Source organism: Seriola aureovittata, chromosome 7, assembly GCF_021018895.1.
Source record: "Seriola aureovittata isolate HTS-2021-v1 ecotype China chromosome 7, ASM2101889v1, whole genome shotgun sequence".
In the NCBI taxonomy this organism is placed as follows: domain Eukaryota; kingdom Metazoa; phylum Chordata; class Actinopteri; order Carangiformes; family Carangidae; genus Seriola; species Seriola aureovittata.
Window position 1 is genome coordinate 21686551 of NC_079370.1, and position 18590 is coordinate 21705140.

At 40.2% G+C, this 18590-nt stretch overlaps 1 protein-coding gene across 1 annotated transcript in view; it reads left to right on the forward strand.

Annotated features, from left to right (window-relative positions):
• The window catches only part of LOC130172344 (zinc finger protein 236-like), a 54188-nt gene that overhangs the window by 18443 nt on the left and 17155 nt on the right, over nucleotides 1-18590 (forward strand). Inside the window, exons 10-23 of the mRNA XM_056381001.1 lie at nucleotides 48-320; nucleotides 1163-1366; nucleotides 1576-1708; nucleotides 3248-3508; nucleotides 3729-3961; nucleotides 4517-4618; nucleotides 6929-7071; nucleotides 7767-7867; nucleotides 10964-11115; nucleotides 11696-11872; nucleotides 12235-12535; nucleotides 14628-14731; nucleotides 16104-16547; nucleotides 18270-18415. Coding sequence (XP_056236976.1) covers nucleotides 48-320; nucleotides 1163-1366; nucleotides 1576-1708; nucleotides 3248-3508; nucleotides 3729-3961; nucleotides 4517-4618; nucleotides 6929-7071; nucleotides 7767-7867; nucleotides 10964-11115; nucleotides 11696-11872; nucleotides 12235-12535; nucleotides 14628-14731; nucleotides 16104-16547; nucleotides 18270-18415 — 2774 coding nt within the window. The remainder of the gene's footprint in view (nucleotides 1-47; nucleotides 321-1162; nucleotides 1367-1575; nucleotides 1709-3247; nucleotides 3509-3728; nucleotides 3962-4516; nucleotides 4619-6928; nucleotides 7072-7766; nucleotides 7868-10963; nucleotides 11116-11695; nucleotides 11873-12234; nucleotides 12536-14627; nucleotides 14732-16103; nucleotides 16548-18269; nucleotides 18416-18590) is intronic.

Sequence of the window (18590 nt, forward strand, 5' to 3'; positions counted from 1 at the left end):
AAGCAACGGACAGGTGCTTCACTTTTGTTTGTTGTTTTTCCTTCCAGGCTCCATTAGGGAAGAGAATGGTGTTCGCTGGCATGGCTGTCCATACTGCTCCAAGGAGTTCAAGAAACCGAGTGACCTTGTTCGCCACATCCGCATTCACACCCACGAGAAGCCTTTCAAGTGCAAACAGTGCTTCAGAGCTTTTGCTGTCAAGAGTACCCTCACTGCACATATGAAAACGCACACGGGTATCAAGGCCTTTGAGTGTCAGTGCTGTCTGAAGTGCTTCTCCACTTCTGGAAGCATGAAGGTACACATGCGACTGCATACAGGTGAGAAGCAGGTCCACTTTATGAAAGGGTTACACTTAAAGCCAAAATGAAATGAACATTTGAACGCACTTTTCACTTTACTGGCTTATTCCTTCTGTCACATCATACAACTGTTATGCCAACGTAATCCCTATTTGCATTAGTTAAATGAGACATACATGAGCCTTCAACATTATGTTTTCATTTTCCTTGCAGCCTCTATCAGTTGGTATTTAGCTATATGTTATATGATAAATTATATAGCAGATTACAAAAGCTGGACCTGTGTAAATAAATCGGTGCTGCTTGTGATCATTCTGTATTTGCCTCTTTTTAGAGAACCTACCTTAAAGTATCTTCCCCTGGACATGAAATGTCAGCATTAGTGTGAATAAACAAAACTGTAACAGTTTGATTATCATGTGCATTTGTGCATTAGTTTTTGTCCCTCTAATTACTATGTAATAGCACTGTCTATGTTAGGTGTTTGATAATGTGTTCGCTCTAAGCGAAGGCTTTTGATAAGTATGATGTTAGGCTTTGTGCTTATGCAGTTTCATATCTTTGTCACATTTTCCTGTGCTGTAATCTGGTTCCATAGAAATATATATTGTCTCCTGGTAACTAAAAGGCTTTGTAACCTTTTGTAGCCAAAAATTGAATAAAATTATAAGAGCTAACATTTTTGGTTTATGTGTGAGTTTCATATTATTTGTTTAGATTGGCCTAGGGATAGTAACTCTTAGATTCTTATATATATCATATAATCTTTTGATGTGTGTATCAAAGTACACATTTCAGAATCAGTCTAATTCTCTAAATACTAATTCTCCAAAAGTGCTGTTTTTACCCGCTCTCCCCAGGTGTGCGTCCTTTCCCCTGCCCTCACTGTGACAAGATCTTTCGTACATCAGGCCACAGGAAGACACACATTGCTTCTCACTTCAAAAGCCTGCAGCAGAAGAAACACAAATTTCCACGGAAAACCAACAAAGCCAAAGTGTCAAAGAGTAATCTACCTCTGCCTGATATTCCCCTGCAGGAACCCATCCTCATCACTGACTTTGGTAAGAGCATGTGTGGGCAGGCACATAGGGTAGTGTTGTATCTATTTTTCCTCATAGTAAACATACACACTCTTTCTCTGGTGTTTTTGCATTGCATTGTTCAGTCACTTTCTTGCTTATGTTTCTTCAAGTGTGTTGTGTGTTTCTGCACAACTTGAAATGTCTATTCTCACTAGTCCTTATTCACGTGTTCTCATGTTGTTTAACAGGCCTCATCCCATCGCAGAACCCTCGCCTGGCTTTCCAGCAGTACCTGGAGGTGGTGGGCAATGACCGGCCTTATAAGTGCCAGTTCTGTAGTAAGGCCTATAAGAAATCAAGCCATCTGAAACAGCATGTCAGGTAAGACTTCTTTATTATTCATTTCTTTATTCTTAGGGTATATTCATTCTCTACAGAGGGTGTATCCCATTCTAGACTCACCACTCAGTGTTTCATCATGCTCCATTCTCGGGTTGAGTTGTTATTATTGCACACCAGAGATCTGGTGCTGGATTGGAACAAAATGGAGATGGACTTTTGAGGACCAAGTATATTTATTTCTAATTTCTTTTCATTTAACTTGATAAAGGCTGGGAACATCCAACACGTGAATTGTGAGAGACATAATAGTATGTGATGGAGGCTGCTGTTTTTTTAAACATAATAGTAGTACTGAAAAATTTTTTACAAAAAGAAAACAAAATGTGGCCAAGGATGGAGCTAGTTAGTTGTTCCACCAAAGAGGAGGTATTACCAACCACCACCAATTCTGTTTAACAAGTATAAATAATGAATATAAAGTATAACGTATAAATGCCCTTATAAGGTAAACCCTGCTAATCATGGTGATGCCTTTCCTCCACTCTCAGGCCAAAATTCCTACTTAAGGTTTTGCCCAAAAGGAAGAAAGCTTATTGTTTTACCACTTTACAGAAAATTGATTTTTCTCCACAACTGGGAGATTGATGGAGTCTTCAGTAGGGCAGAGCAGCAAATCCCAGAAATCTCCTCAAAATGGTTCTTATAAACTTAGCCTCATGTCAGACAGCTACCGAGAATAGTGTTGAGCTTGGTAAATATACTTTAGCTTTAGACTTAAGCTCATCGACAGCCAGGAGAAGAAGAGGCTGAGAGGGAGAGACAGGAGAGGGTGAAGGGATAGTATATAGTCGTTAGCTGGTGGATAGAGGAGGAGCAACTAGGTCATATTTAAAGAAGACCCCCAATTTCCCATTCATATACTCTTATTCCCATTGAAGTGAATGCGAAAGTGGTCTCAGACTTTTGGACCCTACTGTAGATGAGCAGTACAAGGACTTTGTTAAATTAACTTTAAAACGTCCCTGTCAGCCCTGCAAAAAATACAGCATTAAACAGCATCTATGTATCTCTGTTGAACTGTCTACCATTTGCATTATGACAGCATTTTTTTTTTTTTCATTCAAATATTGAGAGGTTAACCCGTAAATGATGGCGCCGTTATCTGTGCAGATCCTTTAGATGGTTGGCGCCTCACCATTTGTCTTCGTTGTCGGCAGATTTAGATTAATGGCTTGTATATCAAATAGCAGATCCGGATAAGCGGGAGACGACGAGACGAGACGAAGATCTATATCTGCCACTAGTGATAGTTCCTTGGATTTGCTGATGAAACTGGAACGGCAACACCTAAAAAAAACAAAACACCGGAGCCATAAATTGTTATGACAGCTCACACCAAACCATCCCTCCTCCGCCTTTTCCATTTTTCTGAAGTGATAATGATGTATTCTGTTCATATTGTTTATTTTCAGGAATAAAATGCAGTCAGTTCGATTAAAAACTTCACTAGGCCTTAAAAAAATCATTAAAAAAAACAACAGTTTTATGCCTTTTATCTATCATCCTTTTTTATCCCAGGTCTCATACAGGAGAACGGCCCTACAAGTGTGTGCAGTGCAGTCGAGGTTTTGCCTCCTCTGGAGTGCTCAAAGCTCACATCAGGACACACTCAGGCCTAAAGGCATACAAGTGCCTGATGTGCGACACGACATTCACCACCAGTGGCAGCCTGCGACGCCACATGACCACCCACAGTGATCTACGACCTTACATGTGCCCGTACTGCCAGAAGACCTTCAAGTCATCGCCAAACTGCAGGAAGCACATGAAGACACACAGGTTTGTGCTTTGGCGGTGTGTTTGTTTTAATGTATTTTCTTTAGTGCATTTTTTAGCATTTACATTGGAGTGCCAGATATGCAGTGACAAGGAAGTCGTATACTATCCAGAAACTTCAAGTAAAAATACAGTAACACACTAAAATACAAAAAACACTAATGCATGATTATCATCAGGGCTTAAGTTGAAATGTTGGGCCTTTCTTGTTCTGCCAAACCAGGTATGAACTGGCGCAGCAGCTGCAGCCCCAGTCAACAGAAGATCCACTGGGGGCAGGCGCTGTTGCCCATGATATGCAGGTGGAAATAGAGGGTGACTCCCTCCAGCAGCCACCTGTCACCTCAGCAGAGCAGCAAAGCATGCTGGGACTGGGCCAGACAGAGGTTGTGAATGGAGGTCAACAAGTGACACTGGAGGCGCCCCTGAGCGATCAACCACTGGTACAAGGAGAAGGTAGGAATGGCATTTAAATTATTCATGTTAATGTTCAAAACTACAACTAGAGAACTTAATTTTTTTTTAAATATCCTGTTATGACACAGTATATACAGTATGTCCGATTTGTAACAGTACAAATTTCAGTACAGTTTGCTTATTATAAAAAAGTAATTTCAGCTAAATGTGGGTAAACGTGCTACTTATGCTGGAGCTCTTCATGGATTACAGTCTAACCTATGATCAATGTGGGATAAGACCCCAGTCACTGAAAACATCCCTGTACTTCAGATACAGAATAGGTTAATTCAATGTAATAATTTTCTGTGAAACTGTTTCTTCTGAAAACTCTGTGTTCTTCATAATGAGCTTTTTGTTATTGGTACAGCAAACTGCCTCAGGATTAAAATGCATGTCTTGTCCTCAGGTTCAACAGTCTTGATCTCAGTTATCTATATTTGATGACATTTTCATGAGTGCATAGACTGAGGTACTGTGCATACGAAGGACGGGACGTGTTATTTTTTTAAAAGAGGAGACAAGTCAATAAGATCTCTTTCTCTCTCTTGACAGACTCATATGTGACTACCCAACATGCTTTGCCTCCGAATATCAGCCAGTTTGAGACACCAGCACTTCCTCAGCCTGCCTTTGACCAGCAAGCTCTAACGCAAGGTACAAAAACATGCATGTGCATAATTAACTAGGCAGGTAACATAAAACAAAAAACATTACAACTCACAAATGAAAAGAAGTAGAAAGTCTGTGTAGACTGTATCCTCTCTTGTTGTGCAAAACATATGTTTTCTTACATACAACGATTTATAGCAACACATTTATAGTTGCACTTATTGCCCTGCAGTGTTTTCTGCTCTAAGCGTTACTTGATTATGCGTTGTGCAATGGTTGGCCCCAAGCAAACACATAATTAACTCCCTTTAGATTAGCTTTAAGAAGAAATCAAACAAACAAAAATATTAGCGATGGAATAAACTTTCTATGTTCAGCTGCACCAGGGAGAGAGCACTTGTCGAGTTGTCGAGTGAAATTGGTGTGAAAAAAGCCAGATTCGGTACTTTTCCCACAACAAACCGAACATTTAATTTGGTCATATTACATGTGCTATCTGAGAGAGTGTCCTGGAGCTGTGTGTCTCCATTCTCCCCTCTCTGCTGTGTAACTCTTGAGCCAGTGTGCTGATGCTCTCAAACATATGGTTGCCTTTTTACTCCCAGCAACTCACTCACCATGTTTTCGACCGTGCAAAACTGAATGTTGTTGCCAGCCTGGATGCAGTGTTATCAGAACAGTGGACTTTGAGCATCTTCTTCAGGCAGTATAGCAAACTGACAGCAAACATCTGTGAGGCAAAATCTCCCTCTTCCATCCCCTCAAGAGACACCGTATCGTTTTTATCTTACCAGAACAGACCTGGAGTTTCATTACTTTAGGGACGAGGCCATATGGCCTTGAGTGTCATCATATTTTCAAGGGTACAGACCCTCGGGAAAGAAGACTCCTCAGCATCTAATCATATTTAACCCCCAGTGTACTTCTATCATGGCTAAAGCATTATTATGTAGTTGTCCTAAAGTTTATGATTTTGATCCTTGGGGGCTTCTACGGGAAAGTCTGTTTTGTCTTGTTATTTGTAACATACTTTACTCACAGCATCATCTCAGTTATCTCAGTCTCATTTAGTAAATTGCTGCAGCTCCAAGTTCACAGGTGCATGTGTCATGCTTTGTTTGAGGTTCACACATTGGGTCTACAGCAAATCTAGTGCCACAGAATGAATGAATATTGAGCGCCCACACTGCCCGACATTAAAAACCTTAAAATTAACAGAAAGAAGCTTTGGGCTGTTTTCCTTTTCAGCTTCAAACTGAAATGTGATTGTGAAATATGAAGAATTATGATTCTGTTCCTTTCCTCCAAAACTGTCTCTAATGAATCAAGCATCAACGCAATTATAAAAAAAAACAGCCTTTTTACTTATTTTGTGATCCTGTTCCTATCATTGGTGTTGATGCCATTCCCCCAACAGAAAACAGTGTAAAGCAAAATGCTGGACACAAAACTCTTAAAGAATACATTTAAAAGCTTCTTACTGCTGGGCTTTATATATATTTGCTGAGAAAAAAACCACCTGGACTGTGCCTAAAACACATTAACATTTTCTGACCACTTCCATTATCATATATCAGTTTATTAAAAACAGGTTAACATTTTTGCGTGCAGTTGAAATACACAACAAGAAAATAACTCTCTTTTCCTGTACTGGTGAAGGAGCAGATGAAAATAATAATTATCTAGATACTCATTCCAATTACTGTAAGCAACTGTTAAATGCAGCCCCAGCGTTGGCTTCTTTCACAGTCACACCAGCAAATGACTTACTAATACATTTGCTGGCCATAGACACACGCAGTGTTATGGTGCAGTAACACTAAAGCAGCAGTCAGTTGCTCTCTAACATTCCTACTTTGGTGTTTTTTTAGACAGTTTTCACACAAAAAAAACAGCAAAAACAGATTCAAGACTGTTGATCAAGCAATATATTTCTGCTGCAGAACATAATCCTAGTGCTTGTCAACAGTTTCGATGAATGATTTTGCTCAAAGTTCAATTATTTAAAATCAAGAGACGTCATCCTCCCTGCTCCCAGCGGGCCAAGTTCTGCCTGTTATTTTCCCGTTTTGTGTTGAAGCTGGATAATCAGTTTCCAATTATTATTTTTGCTGAGACAAGGATTTGTGTTTTATTTACTCATCAACTGCATTTGTGCTGAGTTGTGGATCGACTTTAGCTGTTGCGTACGATAATCATCTTCCTTATCTGCTGAGTGTTTATTCAGTTGAAAAGTAAATTTATATTTTGATTTTTAAAAAATTCTGTAATGACCAATGCTCATACTTTTAAATCTGATCAGTGACTCTGACTCATGAGTCTGATTTTTCTTATTCTATTGTTGCTTCCCTCCAGGCTTCACCATCACCGAGTCGAGCTACAATCAGTCCCAGTTCTCCACCGTCCAGCAGCTGCAGGATTCCAGCACCCTGGAGTCTCAGGCTTTGTCCTCCAGCTATCACCCACCCAATCTGCTCCATGTTCCCAGTGCTGAAGTGGTGAGTGACTGCTTAGTCCTTTCACCTCTCAGATTCTGATTTAATCTATTCACAGAATCATTCTTTGGGAAGGATATTTAAGAGGGATTTCAGTCCAGTCGATTGTTCATTTCAGAGACAATAATTGGATCAAATTTAAGAGTAGTTGGCTACATAGATTTACATAATGATGTCATAAGAATTGATCCTCTTGAAATTACAATGAAGGTCCAAAGCAGTGGAATATTCTGCATATAGAATGAATTTGATAATTGATGCAAAGAATTGCATAATTAATGTATGACAGTGGGTAGCTTGGGGGGGTGGCCTAGCTTAACATAAACACTAGAAGCATTTTAAGATTAAAAAAGGGGACAAACTGTTGTTCTGTAGTCTTGACTTGTAAGCTCATGTAATACCACATATTGTCCTTTGTTGACATATCTGTCTGATTAAGGGTTAAAGGAGTTATTGAGCTTTAGAGGTGCTGGTAGGTGTATTTCTGAACATCTGGAAAGGCGGGCCAGCTGCTCCCCCTCCTTCCACATGTCTCCAGCTTCCTACGTGTTGAACAGACACGGGAGTGGCATCAGTCTTCTCTCAAAATGTCAAACTGTTCATTTAAAGAGTTTACCCGGATCAAACATTAAATAATTGAATTGTACATGTTTTTCTGTCTGTAGTGAGGTGTTGTTGCTTTGTCTTTGTTGATTTAGACGAACGGGCTTCTTCAGCAGAGCAGTCAGAATGAGCTTCAGCTGACTGAGACACAGGATTACCAGGACAGCAGTGAGGACAACACCAAGAGAGCCTACAGGTTTATTTCTGTGTTATTGTGTTTGCACGCATGTGTGTGTGTGTGTGCGTGTGCGTGCGTGCGTGTGTATATGTCCAGGCCGGCACTTGCTCCTCTTCTCCTTTTTAAATTCCTACCATCTGGAAAAGCACCAGTAGTGGAAATGACAGCTTTAAGTCCTCTGAGTCTGAGCTCTACCATCTGGACACACCTTTATTTCTCAAAGCCAATTTCTGCCTTTCTTCTTGAAAGATACTCTGAAAGCTCTGTCAGAATAGATGGAGGACATTAGTGAACTGTGATCTTTAGATCTCTTCACCAATTTTCAGCGGTTAACTCCAGCATTTTGCTCGGCTCTTCAAGGACATTCAGTGACTTTCCCAAAAACTTCCCCCCGTTGTCTTGGCTGAGCGATTCGAGTCGTACTGAAAAGTGAATCTTTGCCCATTTTGATAGTTTACTCTTTGTTCATTGCCGCCTCAATCCTCACCTCTTATCATGCCTCCTCCTATTGGGATCTTACCATAACCGTACTCCACTATATACGTATGTGTTATTTACCATGCTATGAGCAAAACTGGTTTTCACTTGGCATTCAGGCCAGAGAGTGCAATTTTTGCCCCATCAAACCAGAAATTCTGCTCTCAAAGTACTTTGAGAGCAGTTTGGCAAACTGCAGCTAACTCTGGCTGCTGTCTATATTCATTCCACCTTTTAGGCTTGATTGCACTGCAGCACTCAGGCCTGATGAGCTGTGGTGCTGAGGGGATGGTTTTCTGCCTAACACATTCTCCCATGTCGGGACAGGAACTTCTGTCAGTCTCCTTTTTTTGTCTTTTCTCATGTTCACCTTCTTGACTGATGCCCCCCTTTTTCCAAATTATTGGCATCGACTTATCATGAGAGTTACTTGGTTTTAATTGGTGAGGATAAAGTGCTGTGTCGTAGCAGGTCTAAACTGGTATGGACAGAGGTTTCGTGCCGGTGTTTTCATGTTGTTTTGATGACCTCTTTCTCTCTGCTCTGTTCTCTGAGTAATTTTAATCTTGTTTTTTCAGTTTGCTGGCTTTTAATTTTCCCACTATGCACTGTTTTCATTGTGTTTGTATGATCTATTATATCCCCCAAAAAAATCTTAAAAACAGATTAATGATACACACCATCATAAGCACTCAGCCAGGGGAAGATGAAGGCATTGTTTACAGCTTTCACACTGACTGCCTTTATTACTTCACCTGCCTTTGTTATCAGCATCTTTCATTTCAACCATTTCCCCGGATAATACAAAGCGTTAAGAGACTTGCCCCAGAGATGCGTTCATGTTTGCTCAGGTATCCCAGACCTGATTGTGTCGTAATCACTTCCCCATCTTTATATCAGACCAACCAAGAACCTTTCAGAAAATTGCTCACTTTTGTGAAAGGTAGAAATAGGATGTACAGAGCTGAGATAAGCCACATACCTCTTTTTTTATTGAATCTATTTAAATTATTTCAGGGGATTTGACTCAAATAAAAAAAAACAAAAAAACAAAACATCATCTGTAGTTTGATATTTCCCTTCTAGACTCGGAGCCGTAGAGAGAAACAGCAATTATTGTCACAAGTTTCCATCCCTGACACCAGTTTAATATTAATGCAGGTCTAGTGAGGATAGATGGTAAACATGGGGGTGCTTCTGCCTTGTGGAAACTTTTTCAATGAAAGTTCACTGCGGTAAGAAAAAGAAACACATATATACCAACCCTCAAAAGAAAAGAATAGAGCGCGTTTCTTTGATCAGCCTCAGCTTGTGAGATACAGATGATGGTTTCATGGCAGCAGCTGCATCAGTCAGATGGAGCAGTGCCCGTCCATCTCTGTTTAAAGACCGAGCTGCCATCATGGAAGAAAATACCGCATACCTAGCTATGATATTATTATTACTGTGAGCCAGTTGTGCAGTAAACAGATAAAAATCGATATTTGCCTTTAAAACAGCACCCGTGCAGGTTTTTCATGGTATTGACAGATAGGTTGTGCAACGCAGCTTGGAGAACAGCCACAGGTCTTCAGTGGATTTAGGCATCTATCTCTGTCTCTTCATGTAATCCCAGCCTGGGGGATAGTTTGACATTTTTGGAAATGTGTTTATTTTGCTTAATTGCCAAGAGTTAAATAAGAAGATTGATACCACTCCCAAGTCTGTGTTCTAAATGTGAGGCTACCTGCCAGCAGCTGGTTGGCTTAGGACAAAGATTGGGAGCAAGGGGAAACAACTCACAAATTAACATGAGATATCTTGTTTTTTAACCCATACAAAAAATTAGCATAAAAATGACACATTTGTTCTTTTATGAGTGGTTATATTCCAGTCTCCACAACCACACTGTAACCGCAGGACTCCAGGAAGTTACTGCGACCAGCCAACAAAAAGTGCAGCAAATAAAGCCAAATTGAACCTTTTTTTAAAGTTAAAAGTTGCAGCTATCTTCACCAACTGGCTATGACAAGACCGTGTTTTCAAGATGTTCCACATGGCATAATTAACAATTGCCCACACAGCATCTGCCCATGCAGCAAATAAACAAACAAAACCTTTATTTCACCTGCCAGCTGCTTCTGGGACAATGGACACTTGGCTGTCTGCTAAGGCTCATCATTTCTGCTGAATGGTGCCGAGGAAGTGGCAATAAGTTACTTCATTTGGGTTTTGATGGTGCTTATGATAAGTCCTGTTTGTTGTTGTGCACATTTGTGGAGTCATTTTGTGCTCCCTCGAGTTGCGTTGACAAAGAGGCCATCAGATTCTGAAAGAGTTTGAGAGAAAAAGAGGTTTCAGTTTGACGCCTTTTGGTTTAGAAACTGCTGCATAATCCGTAGAGACTCCAGTTTTATTTGAATATTATGAAGGGAACACATACTCTGAGATTTGATAAACACTCAAGTATTCATGCCATGTCAATTTTTTGGGAGCTTGCAATATTCACTTTGTAGACTTCCTCTCTTTCCCATTACAAACAAATAGTCCCTCATCAGCCCAGTTTGCTGAATTATATACAGTTCTGCATCAAATCAATTCTTTTGGCAATTCTTAGTAGCAAACATCAGCCACTGATTCACCATTTTCCCTCCTCAGGTGCAATTGGTGTAATAAAGGCTTCAAAAAGTCAAGCCATCTGAAGCAGCACGTGCGCTCCCACACTGGTGAGAAACCATATAGATGTCACCTCTGCGGGCGAGCGTTTGTGTCAGCCGGAGTCCTGAAGTCCCACCTCAACACGCATACAGGTGAGCTCGCCTCATAAAGGTGCTGAGAAAATCTCCAAATGTCTTCCTTCCTAAGTTAAATATATTGTCCACATTCAAAGCTTTTAAAGGTCATGAACACATTTAAATATATCATATTCCTTTGTATTTAAATTGGAATATGTGAAGAAATTCTAGCTGGCACATTGTGGGGAAAATAATTGATTACCTTATCTCCCCAAGCCTGGTCCTGCATTTCAATCACACCAAAGTTAAAATTTAAAAGGTTTTCATTAAAACGCGATGAATTGATTCCTAATCAACCTTTCCTGTGAGCTGTGCAATTAAAGATCTAGGAAGCAGTGGAAAAAAGAGAATACCATCAGTCTCTGTGTAGAAAAAAGAAGGTCATTATCAAAATTAAATTTTAACAAAATGTTTAAATGGTTCAACTACAGTTGTTAGAAGCCTTAGTTTTGTATTTTTTAAGTAGTTTCTTTAAGTTTTAAGTTTCTTTTTAAGGGACTGAATTAGCAACATGGCACATTAAAGTTCTCCAGTTTTATAATTTTTTTTTTAATATAACTTCCTGACACTTTCCTCTCTCATCTCTCACTAACAGGAGTGAAGCCCTTTAAGTGTAATGTTTGCGACGCCTCATTCACCACCAATGGCAGCCTGAACCGCCACATGATTATCCACATCAAATCTTTCAAATGCTCCATGTGTGACGAGAGCTTCAGGACCAGCCTGCTGTGTAAAAAGCATATGAAGAAGGAGCATGCTGTGGAGGAACAAAGTAAAGATGCCGAGATACCATTTGACTGTTTTGTTACATGACACTCAGTTATACACTGGCTCATTAAAATTCTATTGCGTCTCTGTAGTTAGAAAGAAATCTGAAAAGTTGGAAAGTATAAACAAAATATCTAGGAGTATGAGAATGACACTGGGGACTTATGTGCAGTTGCTCAAAATGGAACAGATGAGTTAAGTTCTCAAGTAATGTGTGTGTGGAAATGATTTCCAACTTTTGAAATAAGCTGTATATTTTTCCTGAAGTTGAAAATGTTTCAGTTTGGATGCATCTTTGCCTCAGTTTGAGCTGACACATAATTTTAGGCAGCCACAAATAATAATAATCGACCCGTATTCTCACAGTTATAGGTCTGGAAAGTCAAGATGTTGACGAAGAGGAGGATGACGAGGACGGCGAGCAAAAGTTGTCTAAGAGGAGGGGCTTGGAAATCATCACTTTCACTGAGGAGCAGGCGGCCGAGCTGGCGAAGGATCCCGGCGAGGAGGCCTCAGTGTCGGAGCGGATCCTCGCCCAGTCGGCGGCTGAGAGGGATCGGATCAGCGAGATCAAAGACAAGGCTGTGGAGCTGGAGACAGAACCTAAGTTTGCAAACTGTTGCAGTTACTGCCCCAAGAGCTTCAAGAAGCCCAGTGACCTTGTCAGGTAATAATATCAATGTCATTTATAGTTATTTAGGAAAATCATGTCAGCTTGCCATGAGACTCTACACATCAAAAAAAAAAACATTTCTAATGATCTCTTTAAGGGAAGTTGTGGTATTTTCTCTCTTAATTGTGTAGACAAATGTGACAGCTGGTTTATGTGTTTTAGTCTCGAGTGCTCCTGCCATTACTTCACTGCCAGAGACAGAGTCAGTCGAAGACAATTATAATGACAGTGAGGGCAGAGATGTTTGGTTGTTCACAGTCAGCAGTCGCCCCCTCTGACAGATGAAGGTACGCTACGTGAATTATTCAGTCTCAAAGCACAAGTGTCAAATGAATTATGACTCAGACTTTTGGAAAAATGTATATTAAAGGACCATTTCTATCTGACATCCACATCGTGGCTGTGTAAATGCAGTGTGGAGTGATATTAGCTCTGGGGTAATAAATTAAAATTCAAAGAGGTCCAGTTAGACAGAATTTCTTCAAGCAATGCGCTCTAATAAGTAATAAGCACATCATAACAGAGCTTTTTAAAACTGTACATCTTAAAATGAAGTACTTCATTTTAGAAAAAATGAAATAACAATCAACTGCTTTAACACATTCCTTTTCTTTTTCTTTTCATCTTATATCCCACTCCCACACGTATTCTCTGTGTACCTGTGTGTATCTCACTCACTGACTTGACTCGCAGTGACTGAGTAGCATCACATGAGGTGATTTACAAGGCATGTAACTGAACTGCTGCTAAACCAGTGCTGTGAGGGTTAGAAAACGCAGCAGCTGATAACTGAGCAGAAAAGATATAAAACTCGGCAACATTTCATCGTCTTTTAGATTATAAGCTTTATTTTAATGACATTTGATGATTACACTGTCAGCATGTGGCAGGTTCTATGGGATCTTTTGGATATGGATTTGTTGGCAAAAGCACTTAAGTAAAATCCTTTACATACATTACAGTGTTATAAGTAAGTACATCATTTGATGCGTCCAAACAATGGTAAACACAAATAGTATCCCCCTGGATTAGGCTCTAAGTCCCTCTCAATAAAGTAATAGGAAACAACAGGAGGTTTGTTCATGATATTGTCTTCAAAGGGAAATTCCAATATTTTTCAACCTGGGTCTAAGGCCGCATTCTTACATTAAAAAACATTGCATTAAACAGCATTCATAGGGGTGTGTAGTTTGATATAAGTATGATAAAGGAAGTCCAATTGGACTTTTATGTTTAAAATCTTATTAGAAGCCAAAACAGCACATTAGTTTGTAATGCTTGCAGACAGACATTTTATGACTCTGGAAAATTAACACTGCGGCAACTGTTTCATATTTTGTTGCGACACTCTAGAGATAAACAGCAGAAATACAGTGTCACAAAGAGTCGGTTTGAGCAGAGATGAAGCCATCTTTTCTATTTCTTCTACAAATTTTAAGTTGTTTTTTTTCCCCACATCAGCGTGGCGAGAGCTTTTACAATACCGTATCCATTTTAATAAAACACATTTACTGAAGGCAAATCATGGGTGGTAGGTCGTCAAATTTCCCCATGCAATTATGCAGAAGCAAGTACGTGTCAGACATCATAATTAAACATCAAAACTGTGGAAATGATAGAAGTTAGTAAATAATGCACAGGGTCACATTTTCCTGATTATCTCTTTATGACATTCAGAAAATAGCCTTGAAAGAGTGTGAGAACATCGATGTGAGAACATTGATGTGGGAGAATATTTATCTTAGTGGTAGAAATCAATATATATTTACATCTGTCTAGAAGCTGGTTCATGTTATTGGACCTGTAAAGTTCAAACTGCTTCATTTTTGGACCAGGTTTTGACCTACTGATGAACCATATTATTTAAGTTCTCATATTTTTTTGAAAGCTCATTTACCAACAGCACTGGGAACTAAAGGCATGAAATGGAAGAGTGCTTTTGGATGATAACCAGTAAACACTGGCGAGGTTGTATCTTGTGCTGTCTGTTTCCATTATTTCACTCATCTCTCTTTTAACAACAAATTTAAGTTATGCTGTCTTTTTTTTCTCAAATTTGTCTGCGTCGATCCACCTCAATGTGTAGGCACATCAGGATCCATACAGGAGAAAGACCTTACAAGTGCGAAGAATGTGGGAAGAGTTTTACAGTGAAATCTACCCTGGACTGCCATGTGAAGACACATACGGGTAAGTGTTTCATCACAACAATTCATTGCTTCATGAAGTTAAGAGGATCATGTTTTACTTACTTTTACTTACAGTGAACATTGTGGTATTTAGTCAGTTGGGTTTGAAACAAGTGAAAAGCTGAGAATACTGAGGAATCTGTTCTTTAAATTACTTAAAGGAATAGTTCAACATTTTGGGGAGAGTGATGCCATTCTCAGGCCTGTGTGGTAAATATCAAGCCAGTAGCCAGTTAATGTATTCCACTGGCTACCCAAGGCTGCCTCGAATCAAATTCAAGCTGCTAATGCTTGTCTTCACACTGACCTCTGTGTCTGCGCCCATCTACTTGAACTCAGTCATATAGCCTTATCCTCCTTCTTGGTACTGCCATCCCTGCTCACGAGGCAATCACAGTCCAGACTGTTCTCATCTGTGGTTTCTCCGATGGTGGAACAAGCTACCGAATGCTATCAGAGCAGGAGTGTCCCTCTCTATCTTCAAGAATCTCTTGAAGACTCATCTCTTCAGAGAGCACCTCCTCTCCTTTAACACCTTTAACACCCTAACATGCGTAACTAGCTCTTACTATCCACTTTTGGTGCACTTCTTTGCTTGATCTCCTTGCACTTATTAAATAAATAGATGTAGTACTTAGTACTTACACCAAGGTCTCCTACTGCAATGAAGCTTTAGTGGTGTCTCACCTGTAAGTTGCTTTGGATAAAAGCATGTATCAAATGACTTATGTAATGTAGTCCATACCTAGTTTAAAAACGGCACCTTGTGGTTTTTTTGTCAAACCACATGACGCTACAAAGCCTGGCACATAACCACTCTTAGAATCACAATGTGTTGTTTTTAAATTTTATTTTATGTTTAAATATTTAAATAAATGAGATAGAAGATGTTAATCAACAGAGCCCGGCTAGCTGTTTCCCCCATGTTTCCATTGTTTCTGCTAAGCAAAGCTAGCAGGCTCCATCCTTATATAATCTAACTCTCAGCAAGAAAGCAAATAAGGATTTTTCTTTTTTAAATGTTGAACTCTTCCCTTTACAGGAGTTTATCGGTATGTGTTTTAACCGCTAACATGTATATGGCATTATATTACAGTTTTTAGCCCAGCCACATTGAGTCCTTGTGAACTACTTTAGAGGTATTGAAAGTGAAGTTAAATAAAAGCTTCCTCGCCTGATTGCAGACTCTTCAGGGCTGTCCTTGTCATTTCAAAGCTGTTTTATATTTGCAACAACCAGAACAGTTACATCACCTCTTACATAACCAATGAAACACGGAGAAAAGAGAGCTGCTATAGTCTGGAGTTGTGATAGAGCTATAAGTCATATTCAGTTGACTGCACCTGACATTCTTTCTTATTCTTACTTTGCAGGTCAGAAACTGTTCAGCTGTCACATGTGCAACACCTCCTTCTCTACAAAGGGCAGCTTGAAGGTGCACATGCGTCTCCACACAGGCTCCAAGCCCTTCAAATGTCCCTTCTGTGAACTCCGCTTCAGAACATCAGGCCATCGCAAAACACACATCCAGTGCCACTTCCGGCCAAATAGCGACAGCCGCAAGTCCAAGCGGTCTGCCTCATCTGCTGGTCAGACCAGTCAGGGTCAAGACCCAGGGGTGGGGCAGACTGTGGCCTCGGGCCAGGGGCAGCAGCCAGCTGGGTCAGAGGCTCTTCAATCTGTGGGTCTGCTACAAACGCCGAACTCTGACCCCAGCATTTACCTCCCGGCCAACCAAGTCCTGACAGGGCAGTTTGACCAGAATCTGCTGCAACCAGGACTGGTGGGACAGGCCATCCTGCCTGCCTCCATGTCAGGTAGGGATTATACATGGGTTTACACACGTACAAGAAACACACAGAGGAAAAAAAATTTTGTAATTTATCATGCAGAGCAGTAGAAGATGAGACAATTAGCATATTTTGCTTTATATAGAGCAACGTAGCAAGAAGAAACAGTCAGGAGTTTGTTTGTAACAGAGGTTTTATCAACTCGTAGTTACAATGTGACCAAAGCAGTAAAACTGAGGCACAAAATGTTTATTAACCCAAAGAGTCACTGTTGGGTGTTATTGATGACCCACCAACAACACATCAGGCTGATGATTAATTCACTGAAGTTTGTGGGTGTAACTGAAACTCTGGCGGGATCATCACTCCCTGTGCCAGTCAGTCGGTCGGTATTCAATTGCCGACATCAGCGCTGTTGCTCAGGGCAAGATGAATAACATCACAATCCCTGATGAGGCCTATGCCAGGAGAGAGGAAGGTTTTTCATCACCGCAAGACACCCTCTGTGTACTCCCTCTCCTCTGATCACAAAATACCACTTTGATCGTTTTTGAGGATAAATCTGCTTTAATGTTGAACCACATAAGATCTTCCAAACATTCACTTATGATGCCTGTACGCTGCTTAGCTGTGTTTCTTCCTTTCACTCTTCAACAGCTGAGCATTGAAGATTTCCCTGTGTGTGCTGATTAAATCTAAGTTCTTGAATTGTATAAAAAGGAAGAAGGAAATTCAATTTTAAGTTTTAAAATCTAGATTTTCTGGTTCCTCTTTATGACAATGTCATGTTCAGATCAGCTCATTTTCCTCAAGTTTGGGCTCATGAATTCAAATAACTACAGCCTGTAATAAGAAACAAACAGATCAATAAAAATGTAACATGCTTACTAAGGGAGTCACACAGCAGCACTTTGTTCATACTTTCTCTAAAACACTCCAATTCGTTCAAGGTTAATATGTTGACTCAACCCTAACTGCCCTTTGCAGCCATGAAATTACCACAGCGCTGCTGGAGCAGGACAGTTGACTAAAAATGTTTTCCAGTCATGGCTTTCTTCAGGCTTCAGACTCACCACTTACGTACACCTCACTCTCTCTGTTTGTGTATTTTTGAGTAAGGGGCTCAGTTCACTACGAGAAAAAAACTCTCCTTTCATCATCTGGGGAAAAACGGAATACATCGCCAGATTCTCTTTGTTGTTTTCTTTTTTTTTTTTTTTTGTTGGTTCTTATTCATGAGATGTTCAGTACTTCAGGGATTTTCTTGCTTGAACAGAAAGAAACCATCAGGGTGTAGATCTGGCCTTTCGGCATGAGATATATAATTTTGCATCTGCCTCCAGGGTCTCGTCTGATTTTTTCCTATTTTTAAATCAACAGTTTCAGGCAAAGCCCTTTGTTAATAAAAGCTTATATTTCTTAACCAGCAGTAATCCTCTTATCAAGCTCAGTAGTTTGGATTTCATCAATGCTTTTAAATGTCAGATGATGACGTAAAGATTTTCTGTCGCGAGCAGTTAATTGAGCTGAGCACATTTTGATGCATGGAAGTCACTGCTTTCTGTCGCTGTGCTGCCTGGAAGGTTAATTAGTCAAACATTAGCACAAAATGTGAAATATTTAAAAAATATGTCCGTGTGTGTGTGTGTGTGTGTGTGTGTGTGTGTGTGTGTGTGTGTGTGTGTTGTGTGTGTGTGTGTGTGTGTGTGTGTGTGTGTGTGTGTGTGTGTGTGTGTCTGTGTTTTGCAGCTGCAGGAGACCTGACTGTGTCTCTCCCAGATGGCCTGACCACATTGGATGGAATCCACCTGCAGTTGACGCCTGCCAACCTGGTTTGCCCCAATGTCCAGATCTCTGGCATCGATACCAGCAACATCAACAACATCACACTACAGGTTACACACACCTCCTACTGAGCCCTGTGTTACTGTCCATGTGTGTTGTCACCTTGATTTTGAATTGTCAGCCTACCTCTTGTCTATAGCTTCAGAATGATTTACGCTTATATACTTGTATATAATATTAATACGGATTATAAAGGACCACAGTAATTTATTGATCAAATATTTG